Source organism: Anas platyrhynchos, chromosome 3 (genome assembly GCF_047663525.1).
Source record: "Anas platyrhynchos isolate ZD024472 breed Pekin duck chromosome 3, IASCAAS_PekinDuck_T2T, whole genome shotgun sequence".
Taxonomy (NCBI): domain Eukaryota; kingdom Metazoa; phylum Chordata; class Aves; order Anseriformes; family Anatidae; genus Anas; species Anas platyrhynchos.
In genome coordinates, this window is record NC_092589.1 from 43,117,564 (window position 1) to 43,130,948 (window position 13,385).

Below are 13,385 nucleotides of genomic sequence, written 5' to 3' on the forward strand. Positions count from 1 at the left end.
TATTTTAAGTAAACTATGACAACATCTTCTGTTTTAACGCCAGCATTTTACATTAATTAGGGCCTAGAATTTAAGTTCATTCTCCATTTGTCTTTTTTTATTTGTTTTGTTTTAAAAGTACTTCAGATTATTCTCACAATGCTAAAAACGGAGTAAATTCATTTCAGGAAGCATTTGGTTGAGGTGAAGACCCGCGTTGCAATGTCTAGATCCCAAAGCAGTGTTTCCGCCATTCACCACCGCAGCACGCACCTGGCTCCAGTGGACATACTCTGCTCTGTGTCTCCTGGCAGTGTCCTGCCCCGGGTCAGGAGCGCTGCTCATGCAGGCACAGGCTCCTTGGGGGCATGCCCCCTCCTCAAGTATTTTATGGCCGGGTCACTGGTGAGGGGCCAGGAGTGGATGCTGAAGGTGTGAAGAGAAGGAGAGGAGAGACCCTGCTCTGCTGTCACTGCTGCTCCTGCCTCGGCACGAGCCATGCACCAGCACTTTTGCTCTTGGTTTTGCTGTCTTAAATGGGCAGGACACCTTCCAACACCCATATAACCTTTATTCCACACCCGCTCAACCACTTGAAGTATTAACCACGGGGAAAGGTTTGCTTTTAAAATATCTCCCTTACTCTGACAGTACCAGCAGTTAATCCCTCGCCTTCCTGCTGAGCACCTGGCGCACATGCTGCTATCACATCTACCACGCTACTGAGAAAAAAAAAAAAAAAACACACTCAAAATCCCTCCATCCTGCTCAAGCTTGTAGTAAAGATGGAGGAGAGCTTAAAGTTTACATTAGGAAGTAGCATACAGAAGCACAAAGCACTTTGCCTCTGAGTTCATGCAATGGTCTGAGCTCCCAGCTGCCGGAGCATTTTATGAATTACCAAAGTCTGACATTTAAAGATTTAAAATACATGCAGGTGAGACTCCTGGCCCGTTAATAGCATCAAATGGATGCCCAAACATTACTGCAGATTTTTTCTTCTAGTATACTCATGCTGAATTGCACGATCTAAGGACATCGATACGACCACTGCAACAAAATGCAGGCTCCTCGGAGCTGCCCTTATGGGGCGCAAACAGCACTTGTTATGCAGGCGTCTCTTGTGAGAGGACACCAGTGAATTACATCAGCTAACATATTGCTGATCTCCCTCTCTTCGCTATTTTTAAGCAACACTTTCTCTGACTTATTAATGCATTTTACCATCCTCCACGCTCAGAGTGCTGCACGTACAGAAATGTTCCATACGTTACTCCTCAAAACCAGGGCTGGTTTCAAAGCGATTAACCTTGTTTTCCTGAGTCACTGAAGCACCCCCAGAGGTTGCACAGATGGCCTTCCGAACCCGAGCTCAGCTGTCCCAGCCTGCCTAGTGCCCGCTAGCGAGCCTGGCTTTCGTTCAAGGATCCTACGCAAAGGACAGGCTGGAAAACTCACCGCCTCCAAGCTCATGCTGTCTGTAAAGAGGCTGTGGAAATGTATATTCACAAACTGATGAAAGTAACATTTAATCGTTGCTGCCATGGAGACGAAGATCAGTACTTGCCATGTCTTAGCTCCTACACCTGGTGCATTGCGGAAACTCTCCTTTTTCTCCTCCAAGAGAAGAGCGTTTGACAAATCTCTCCATTAAGACGCAAAGATAAAAGAGTTGGGCATTAACATTTGCATGCCAGGAGAGGGGAAAAGGTGGCAGAAGAGCAGAAAAACAGTATAAATATGCAGCAGCTTCAAGATAAGAATGTGCAGTTTTTCATACAAAGATTCATAGATGAAATGTTTAAATTGCTGTGAATGAAGTATGAATAGAAATGTACACGCACAGAACAGCAGAAGAAATCATCAAGCAAGGGTTAAAAGAATGACCCATAGTGATAAACAGGGATGTGACTAGCAGCAGTAAGTTGGTAAACACTGATCAATGCCTGCACATCCAGACCAGGAAGCCTGAGCTCCAAAAAGGCCACAGTACAGTTGACTTTCAGCAGCTGATCTGCACTTCAGTTGGAAGAGGGAGAAAATGAGGTTTTAGCATGTTGTGTGTGCTCTATTGTTATATTCTAGCCATAAAATACTTCAAAACAAGTTAACTTGTTTTGAGATGCATCTCCCCTTTAGTAATCTCATCTTCAAAAGTGGAAAACAACTGAGACTTTGTGCTAGAGATACTTTCACAGCAGGTTGAGCATCCAGCTTCTCCTCTAGGCATTAAAGGCCTAGGATAAAATGGTCAGAGCAATGAAGCCTCTAAACAAAACACTAAGTCATTTAGTGAGAGGCCAAGCCAGGAGCCTGCGCGTTGGTATGGCTTCACATTGTAAGTACAAGCACAGCAACTTGATCATCTCCCATGGCCAGACCGCTAACATCCACCCTCCTAATGACACGAGGTTAACCATGTAGCGTGGTGACACCGAGTCCTTCAGCCCTTCCCAGCACTGGAGTGGAAAAGGAGGCCCAAGTCTGACTTGATCAGTCAGCAGCAGAAAGACCAGGGCGAAGGACACGGACAGAAGCTGGAGGCGACTCGGGGAGAGGTGGAGACAGAAACAGGCTGAGAATCCACCTGCTAGCAGCACTGCACCTCAGCCAACAAATTCCCACTGTAATCACAGGTAAAGTAGTTGGAGAGCTGTGGGGAGCACGGGTTGTTGGCACAAGTCAGAAGGCATCAGCTGTTATCTCAGTCATGTACTTCCACCAGAGTAAGAAAGAGCCTCCTATGGCAGATTAGGGAAAGTACCAAGTGTTATCTTCAAGTTTGAACACAGTAAAAAATGCGAATATGAACCTCAACCTTCATCACTTTATAAAATACAATTTGCAATCCTTTAAAGAGATGATTAGACTTTTTGAAAGGTCAAGAAAGGTTTAGCTGACTGAAGCAAATGACACTAATAATATAATCATCTTAATTTTTTAGCCAGGGAATTGCAGATGTTGCACATCCAGGTATTTGTTAGCTTGTGATTAACAAGGTGACACACTTGAAGGAACAAGGTCAGCAAAATTCTGGAAACAACATTTAAAAATAATTTATTTAATTTCAACGCCAAAAGCATTTATCTGATGCTTTCAGCTTTTTGTTTTCTGTTGTGATTATTTTCTGTTTTGGACGTTGTGTTGTTTTTGTTTTGTTTGGCTGGCTTGGTTTTGTGTTCTCCCTCCCCCAAACACACAATACCTTCTAGACTGTACATGGAATCTGCAAATAAAGTTATACCCAATTTATTACAGATATTATTTCCCTGATACTGAAACAATGTTATATATAAATATTTTTACAATTAACAAACACATGCAAAACAAATCAGAAAGTAGAAGTCTTGAGTAAAGAATGACTAAGCTTACAAAAATTACTGGTGTACTTCGCAATTATTTGCAGTCATAATTTTACCGACCTAATCAATCTCAGTCTGATTCCAAAGAAAAAAAATCCTTCTTGCTGTCGCTATTTTGCTCTGCACAGAGAAATTTGTCAGTATCATCAATTATCTTTTCGATATGCTTACAGGGAAAAGGAGTTTTTCAGTGCAGTAACACATTATCTAAAACAGTGGCATACAGCGTAAGACGACTCTCTGCAAAGGAACAGTAACATCACCAAAAAAAGTGATTTTTAAGTACCACGCGCAGAAAACTGTTGATATATTAACCAGCTTACAGAGGGGAAGGCAAAGATGAAGCATTAATGCCGTTTTGTTTCATGCAACTTCCACGTGTCTCTTCACAAGAAGTGACAATAGATACAGGATTACATCTACAAACGGCAGTAGGGATGCGAGCAGTCTCTGCTGTTTTGAAGAAAAAGGAATCTGCATTGGCCAAATTTCTTTATTTCATATCTTCATTCAAGACTGTTAGCAAACGTTTGCCCTGTACACCATGAATATACAAAATTTATCTGAAGCATTAAATCTGTAAAAATAGAAACAATCCAGTCAGAGCAAGTGTAACTGAAGACAGAGCAGACAGTAAAGGGGTTGCTTATCTGGGCTGAAGATGTAGTCAGAAAGTGAGACTTACCTAAAAGAACCACAGATTATTAAGGAACAGGACTGTGTGAATTAAGATTTAACTAATTTGTCAGAATATAGGAGAGATAAAGGTAAAGAATTTTATTTCAAATCAATAAGCATAATGTCGCCTTTTAGAGACACCTTGGTGGTCTAATTACATACAACTAGAAAACTCACTGCCTTCAGGCACCCTCATATCAAGTGCAAATCTGCGCAGTTATAGAATATATTTATAAAATATACTATATGCAAACATCTTTACAGAGCTTTAAATCAAGCCAAAAAGTAAATATACTTGATGGTACAACAGAAAAAAAATGAACAAATGCAAAAATGTGGGCAGTTTGATTGTGGCCCTTCAAAGCTGGAGCAAACCATTCAGCTCATCTGCAACAAAAAGTAGATAGGATTTGCACCTTAAAAGTTGACTCTTAACAAAAGTGAAGAAAATATCCTCTGTGCTTCTGCAAATTAACAAAATTAGCTTTCATTACATTTTTACGCATTGTCATTATCTTAAAATATCTTCTAAAGCACAATGTCAACCCTTGAATACCTAGAACCAATCACATAATTGACATGAAAGGGTTTCCCAGCTAAATTCAAATTACAAACTACATAATTCTAAGGAGTGCAATGCTCTGGAAAAAAGCTTTAAATTAAATTATTTTACTCATAAAGCTAGTGTTAGGATCTTTTTTTTTTTTGTTAAAAAACAACTGGAAGCAAGAAAGCTGCGAGAGTACAAATGACAATCATTTTAGATACATCAAGTGTAAGAGTGAATTATCCATTGATGCAGACAGAAACATCCATTTGCTACATTATTTGCTTCCTTACTTCATTCCATTGCATGTACACACAGCTTAAGTATTAAAATGCAGAATAATAAATAATAAAACGGCTCAGATTACTAGCAAGGGGCAAAACACAATCTGTAATTGTGCTCTATCTAGTTTCTGTTTCAGCAGTCATTTGCTCTTGTAGTTTATAAGAAAAAACATAGTCAGACTTCCAAAAAGAGTCATTCTTTTCTATCAGAAACTCAAGTTCATTTGCCCAGGTTTTATAACCCAAGAGGTTTCTGTGAAGGAAGCACAGTGCAAATTATATGACTAATAAAACTTGCGTACATAGAAAGAAGTTTACTTGGTTAATGTTAACTGGTGTCTTTATGAAATACATTGTAAAACAAAGATTAAATAAAAGGACTGGGTTTATTTTATTTTCTCAGACCTTTTTTCCTAATCCCTCCTTTGAAAAGCTTATTGGGTTACAAAAGTCTTAAAGTTCCAGTCTTCAGCAGTTAACCATTATAAATGCTGCCAATCAATGCCAACTAGTGTTTGATTTGCTTCTTGTGCATGTCCAATTTCCTCTGTGATACTGTGCTGCTGCCAGAGTTTTTGAATCTTTTTAAATCTTTCTTTGCACAGATGTAAGGGATTTCCACGCCTGAAAAAGAAATAATACTTATCAGAAATGACAAAACACTGCAACTAAGCACAAACACTCAGGCATGACACAAAATATTGAGATAACCCTTTAACGCTACTGCCTCGACAGAACAAACCAACAGATATCTTCATTAGTGAACTGGAACGCTACCCGATCTGTTCTGCCACCCTCACTGCTCAAGGGTTCCCTCCAGCTTTTGGAAATCTCACGTACAGTTCACAGAAATCTGAACGTAGGCTTTCAGCAATCTTTCCATGCTGAACCAGCACATATTCTACCATTTTGACAAATTTCAGAAGTAGCAAGTGTAAACAGTATCATCCCTAAACTATTCTCATGGGAAGCAGAGACAGAAGACAAAGAATCAACGCATTGGTATAAAGTAATCTCACAGTACTTTCACTTAGTATTAAAAGTAGCACAGATGATACAAATAAATACCCTACATATATATACACACACACACACAAACAGTTTTCAGCTCTAGTTTTTAGGCAACTTTATAGATGCTAAAAATTATTTAATTTTTTACACTTCAAGACAATTGTTTTTAACTTAGGAAAGATCTTCCACCAACTTTTAACATAAAAACACAGTACCATTGAAATGTTTGAAAATATTATATGCAGCACATGTCAAAATATAATATCATCTGTAATATTTATTCAAATAAAAAGGTAGCAGAGTATATTTTACAAGCCAGTTAGCATTAGAACTCCTGTCTTTAAAAGGTATTTTTAAAAATAATATTTACCGGAGTCCCTGGTCTGTCTCTCCATAGTCATCAAGATAAGGAGGAGGATAAAAGCAGCCCTTTGTTTTTCCAGCTAAAAATAGCACCTGACATTCCCGTACTCTAGAGAGAAACACAGACAAGATTTTACCTATTGATTTTTAGGCACATAGTTTCTCATACTTTCGTAGATACTGTTTTTCTAATTCTCAACTATCTTCATTCTGTGTAGCCTGCATGGGAAGATTTTTAAAGGTGCCTTTTTTTTTTTTTTTTTGGAAATAAAGATCTTACTCTCTTCCTGTTATAACTCTCAACAGTCATGTATTATTTACAGTCTGTATAAAGTACTCCACACAACCACAAGAAAACAAAGCAATTTCAATTCTCACTAATATTTGCCAAAGTGCAAACAGTATTATCCAACCTTCCCTTGTATGCACATAATGACCTGAGACAATTACTGCAATATTACAGTCCAATGCTGCCAAGAGAACTGCAGATTAATTGTACAGCAAGACAACTAGAACAAATTTAACAACAACAACAACAAAAGGGCCAAGGAATTCACCTTGTTTAATACTTGAGTGGAAATTAACACATAGAACACAAATCTACTTCAACATTAAATATGATTTTTCCATCTTCAAAGAAACAACCTGTGGACATACCAAAGTATAAAGAGGAAAAATATACTCCAATTTTTAGGCAACTTTGTTATTAACAAAAACCACCCCTACGATCAGGTTTATAGAACTATTAATGTCCACACACTGTCTAACCTAGCAATATAAGCAGAGGTATTCAGTTCCTTACCTAAGGAATATGCCCACTCCAGAACCACAAGTGTACGTATGTGCAGTACAGGCTCCAACATCTTCTCCTTCTAATTCAGTTTGACAACAGTAGCTCTGAGAACACAGCATGGTCCCACACACAAGGCACAATGTTGGAGCTCTGCTTTTATCACCACCTGATTTTGGACACCTTTTATTAAGCAAAAAAGAAATCCTGTTGTATGTGTGATCTCTGCATCGTAAGAATATTCAACAGATTTTAAAAACGTTTATACAGTTATACACATCCACCCTTGCAATTTCTATATCACTGAAATACAGCGTTTTTGCTGGAAAAGATGACACTCAGTACTTGCCATTAACTCCATGAGTCTATGAAAGCTTCAAAAAACCTGTTTAAGTTAAAGGTTTTCCAGTTCATCAAAAGGAGCAGAAGACTTTAGGGGTCCTCACTATAATTGCGTACAACTTACGAGAAATTAGACGCTTGGTTAATGAGGCAGCTGTAGTCATCTGGAAGGTCTATTAACTTGTTGGATTCTCTTGCATAGCTAGAACAAAACAATCAAATTAACCACTCAGAGTTTAATAAGCAATACACAGTGATTTCATGGACAATCATGTTTTCTTAAGTCATCTAAACAGCATCTGCAATTAAATTTTTATTTATTTATTTTTTTAAGTTTTTCTCTTCATCACCATTCAAACACTAAGTGGCAGCTCAGAAAAAAGGAACCCACTTCTAATATCTGTTAGACTACCTCCAGTTTTCTTGTACTGTTTTTTTTTTTTTCTCATTTTTTTTTTTAACTGATTTGAGAATGTAGGCAAAACATTTCATATATGTACTTTTAGGAACACCTCCTGATAAGGTCACTCCAGGTGTTAAAATATTTTTTCTGATCCCTTATCAATTTGCTTTACATTTTCCTGCTGTCACTAATATTGAATGGAAAATAGTCTGGGTCTCCAACTTAGGCAACTTGCATCCTGAAACATTCCTGCAATGAAAAGCACCTACTTAATACCAAATATTAATATCCTTAGAAATAAAGTTCCAATGCCAAATAATTTTTTAGCAGATACTGTACATTTTAATATTCTTTGTCTTTACAAATAATACAAATTAGTCTATGAAATGTAAATAGAGATTAGTAATAAGCAATGTACTAGAACCATGCTGAGTAGAAAAAACACTAAGTTATATACAACCTGACTTAAGAAACATCAAAAGGAACGAGTAGAAAAAAAATCTCAATCACAACAACAGAAAATGAATTATGCAATCAAAAGTATTCTTACTGTTTAAGATATTTTGTTAACAGCCTGGTATTTAACAGCTGAAGTGATTAAGTTTTGTCACTTAAAATTATTGCACATTCAATATTAAAAGTGACTTTATGTAATGTGTAAAATAGAGTGAAATGCAGGGGTATGTTTGTAATGACAGCACTGGGACCTTAATATTCACTTATAATTATTTGGATAACTGATGACCACTATTTTTAACCTTCAAAAATAAAATACTACAAATTCTAGGCCCACTACACTTTGAATTCAGAAAACATTTAATGTAATTGCTTAGCAAAGACATGTGCATGAAAAGCAAACTTTTTTTAAATAAGTAACTTGGTGTTAATTTTACTGAATGATTTGTATTATTTAAACAGATTGTGTAAGATGATCTTCAACAGTTAGTATTTTTCAACAGAAGTTATACACACCTGCTTGCAACAGCATACATTTTAAGATCACGTACAAATCTACTATAGAAAATGAAAGAAGAAATGCCATAGCCTCTGATTACTGTAGATCAGCCTAAATAACTAATATTTCACTTTGACATTAAAATGTACTAACGTAACCTGTTATTTCACTTCCCTTACAAAATCTCAATATTTCTTTGCTTATCCACTAACGTAATGGATTAGTGTTTCAGCCACTCAATAAAACAGGACTAATATTATGCTCCTAGAAACATCCTTTCAGAAAAAAAAAAAAAAACACAAAGAAAACTTCAACGTTAAAGTTTCTCCCATCTGCTTAAAATTTCTCCATGTTTACCTGATAGCATGTCTCTTGCCTTCCAGATACCTTTTTACTTCATTGCTACTACACCAACTACAAGAAAAAAAAAAGCCTTTAAATTAAAGAGATAATACATTCTGAAAGGAAGTAAAAATTCCAGAGTATATCTATTCCATAATCTCTACAAACAAAATGTTTTTTGTTTTTTTTTGGTAACAGTTCTTTCACAAATGGCTTTAAAAATCTAATTCACTTCCACTTCAATATACAGACTCCTGGGAGAATACTTACAATATTATCTTGTGCAGAACTTTCTATTATGTTTAAACTAAGCATAAAATCCCACCTTACCTTTCTACCAAGGTGTTCAGAATCTCACTATTTTCTTGAAAAAGGCAAGTGAGGTTGTTTGGCAAGGAAAGATAACTACACAAACGTTCAAACTGGCTTGTTCCATTCACTGTAGGAAAAAAAGGAAAAATCTCATAATCGAGTTTTTTTTGAATGACGTTATCTACACTAAACAAAATACAGCCCAAGATGGCACAGCTGTATTTCTTTTTTTTTTTTTTAAACTGTATTTCTCCATGCCCAAAATGCAGTATGAAGTATGAAAGAACTCTGATAATGGCACCAGACAGCAATGATGGAAAATTGCTGTCTGCTCTAACCTCTGCTCTGCACCTTTTCTTATCATACAGATACAGTTTTGCACTAGTTGCAAGCCTTCATTCAATTAGTTTTTCTCAGAAAAAGTTGAAATGTAATTCATTCTGTCAAAATATTTTTGTGTCTTTTGGAAAGTTGGTTTAGTACAAAGAGCGTTAAGCAGACAGTACCTTGAAGTTCTGAGGGTGCTGGGACTCCATTTAAGTAATGAAAAAACAAAGCAGAACATCTCAGAAAAGGCATGATTCCAGCTTTTAGATTCCTCCACAGGTGCCAGCCTGAGGAAACTTCTTTCAAGGCACTTAAGAGAACACAGAAAGAAAATTCTTTTATTTAATCATTTCATTTTAACAGCCGTATTTACTAAGACTTCAGTCATATTTCGTAGTAATTTATTGACTTCAGTTCAAACAAGAATTATATCTAGTGCTCATTTCCAAACTGACTCTAAGAAGAACGCTAAAATAGATTCATAAAATTTTAAGTAACTTGAATGGTAAATTAAGGCAAATTTTCTTGATATTTCAGATCCCAGCAAGTTTTCTCAAGCCAGTCTTTCAAGTCTGAAAGACTGCCTCTTTACCTTCCTGTACACTGGCAAAGAAATTTATAAAGCGTAAGCACAGCTACTTCCTCTTCACCGCTAGTGTCTTCCTGATCCATGCCATTCTCTTCTGAAAAACAAAGGAATAACAACAAAAAAAGTTACTTCTACAATTCAATCAGCAGGAATGTAAATTTTCAAGTTTTGAGAAAAAGACCAAGACTAAGCAAAACACTCCACTGGCCAACTCTTCTGCAGTACATCATAGTTATCCCAAGTTTTCTGCTGTACTTATGTGGTAAGTATACGCTACTGTCAACTCCATAAGGTGTTGGTTTACTTGTTCAACTTGGTTGGGTTTTTAGTATACTTGTTTGGAGTTCTTGGCTTTTGGCATGCTATACCTTATCCAGTTCCTCTTGCCAGAAGAGGCATTGACTCCTTATTCACTGCAGCTTATTAATTATGGAAAACCTAAGCCAAGTCTCTGCAATAAAACTTCCAGGCACAGCTACATTAGCTGGAAAGCAGGACTCGTGACTAGCTATGCCAAAAAACAAAATAAAAACCTCCAGCATTAAGTAATAAAGACAAAAGAATGAGCTATCATCAGTACCATTAGTACAATTTACCCATGCTTTATATGGACTGAACGAGACAGCACCAACAGCTTTATTTTGCTACAGTAAACTGCATGTATTTTAATTTGCGTGCTAATTACCATTAGCACCTGAAGTGTTTTCTAAGTACAGACTCAAGTAATCATTTCAGTAAAAGCTGAAAGAAAGTAGCATTACCTGTTGATGAGGTAAGTAAAATTTGTATTATGTGTGCCATTGTGACAAGATGAAACAGGTGAAGATCTCCAGTGCCAAGACTAACCCCTGAAAAATCCTGACAATGTATGGCAGGGAAAGAGAGCACCAAGCTTACCTGTAAAAATTAAAAATTAAAAATAAATAAATAGACAAACAAGAAAGAAAACAGATATATTCCATTTCCTTTTGAATCTTTTCATTTTTGTTACTTATGCTGCAGCTATACCCTTTTAAGGCAGCATACACTCATAAGGCTAATTCTGAAGCTAAGCAGCCATTACTTAATGGAATGATCATTATTTTTTTATTTTTTTTAAGGAGGTCCAAAGAGTATATATTTGTTTGTTTTAACCCTGCTTTATTAATATATATTATGGTATACTTACCAATAAATGAAACATGTCGATATCAAGTATGCATGGAAGATTTCCATTTTTTTCATTAGGCACCAGTGCTAAATATGTTAAAGAGAAAAATAAGTTTTACCAATTAAAAATTTATGTATACGAAAACATTTTAGTGTACGTCAGTTATGAGAGCCATCTCCTTGCTTAATATGCTTAAGGTACTTAATATACAGATGTGTCATTTTTGTCCAGAAGTGTGAGAATTCAAGAGTTGTTCAACATTATTGAACAAGATTTTTGTCTACTTGACTACACTGTATTGAAATGAATGAAACAAACCCAAACTAACTACCATAAAGTTAGTGCTGCCATTAATAATACAACAGTGACTGTCCTTAATTGGTACTTTTTCCAGCGGGAGACAAAGTGCAATACTATTTCAAGTTCTGACCCACGAATATGCTCAACTATGAGTGACTGAACAGAAACACAAATCACTGTCACAGAATATTAATAGCTTAAGATCTGACATATTTTTAAACTATTTCTATTAACGAACATTTCATCACCGCTCAGATTTTAAATATCTTTACTTTCATAAGCTTATAGGCACAGACCTCAGCCCAAAATCCCGAAATGTACTTCCATAAGAAAAACATGACCGGAACAAGGGACTTCCAATAAGCAAGCTTTTGTTCAATAGGTTATCTTTATGAATAGCTCACAGAATTCTGACATATCAAAGGATAATGATAGTTCTCCTTATTCTTAACCTTGTAAAATAAAAGACTAGGAAACACTTTTTCCATAAAAACAAAAGCAGTATCTGTACTGTATAGAGGGACTGAAGGGAAGTAGAACTTCAAAGAAAAATTGGTTCAAGATTTAAATACAAAGAAAAAACACCAAACCATGCAGAATGGTGTACTACAAAGTTCCAGTCAAAGAGTTGGCAATATTTTTTTGTTCAGCTATGCATACAAAATGGCTCAATCAATTATACTGCTATGAACTGATATGAAATACTTTCTCTCTCACAAAGCTGTCAACTGTTTGCTGAAGTAGGTAGTATTAATTCCACTAGTAATATCAGTGTATGCGTGCATTTTAGAAATTTTTCTGCTCTACTGACGGTAAATATTAGAAGTATCCTATTTGAAAATACTCCACTTGTTGCTCCTCTTCTCTCAACTTAACTATAATTTCCCTTTAGAAAAGACAAATTCCACCATGGAACTTAACATTTTACACTGGAATCCCACTAATGTTCAAACTACTCTATTTAATTCTCAGTACTGTTATTAACCAGTAAAAAAAATTACTGTGCTGTTTAGATAGCATAAGTCTGATTTCAGAAGTGTCAATCACCTGGAACCTTTAAAAAAGACATCATGTACTCAGCCAACTTCAACATTAGGCTGAGCTTCAGACCTTTCAGCTGTGTTTATAAACGATTCAAACTTGGAACACTTTAGATGTTCTCAAAATTTTCAGCTACTGTAATAAGAACCATCTTATCACAGATTGTACATTTCTAAGGTAGAAAAGTTTGTAGATATATTACAGACCTCCACAAACATCCAACTTCCTTTCAATTCTATATTAACCTTAATTTCTTCCTTTTTAAAATTCCAGTGCATCATTTTTCATTTAAGTGTAAAAGACCACACTTTCTTCTCTTTTGTTTGAGTTATCATTCTAAAAGTAGCAATAAAAAAGCTGGGAAAAAAGATCAGTAGAATTCCTTCACAGTAAGATACCCATCCTTCATCTTAGAACTACAGACTAACAGAAATGCATTTTTTTTTTCCACAGTACAACTAAATATATGGGTACACCTGTGAAAACTGTAGCTTTTGGTCTGTTACTTAAAACCTCTACATACAAAACAATCTTTGTGTAATGAAGACTAACGATCTTCCTGTAGGCATCTTTCTGTATCTTTACTTGTGTTAAAAAAAAAATAGAATAA

The 13,385-nt window shown here is 36.0% G+C and overlaps 1 protein-coding gene across 2 annotated transcripts in view; it reads right to left on the reverse strand.

Moving 5' to 3' along the window:
- Nucleotides 1-3,010: 3,010 nt before the first annotated feature.
- UBR2 (ubiquitin protein ligase E3 component n-recognin 2) overlaps nucleotides 3,011-13,385 on the reverse strand; it is a 51,077-nt gene continuing 40,702 nt past the window's right edge. For both annotated transcript variants that reach the window (XM_027454142.3, XM_027454143.3), the window contains exons 38-47: nucleotides 11,453-11,520; nucleotides 11,046-11,181; nucleotides 10,288-10,378; nucleotides 9,875-10,005; nucleotides 9,387-9,495; nucleotides 9,072-9,128; nucleotides 7,481-7,558; nucleotides 7,027-7,197; nucleotides 6,232-6,333; nucleotides 3,011-5,474 (exon numbers count right to left, since the gene is read on the reverse strand). In XM_027454142.3, coding sequence (XP_027309943.2) covers nucleotides 5,333-5,474; nucleotides 6,232-6,333; nucleotides 7,027-7,197; nucleotides 7,481-7,558; nucleotides 9,072-9,128; nucleotides 9,387-9,495; nucleotides 9,875-10,005; nucleotides 10,288-10,378; nucleotides 11,046-11,181; nucleotides 11,453-11,520 — 1,085 coding nt within the window. In that variant the 3' untranslated portion in view covers nucleotides 3,011-5,332. The remainder of the gene's footprint in view (nucleotides 5,475-6,231; nucleotides 6,334-7,026; nucleotides 7,198-7,480; nucleotides 7,559-9,071; nucleotides 9,129-9,386; nucleotides 9,496-9,874; nucleotides 10,006-10,287; nucleotides 10,379-11,045; nucleotides 11,182-11,452; nucleotides 11,521-13,385) is intronic.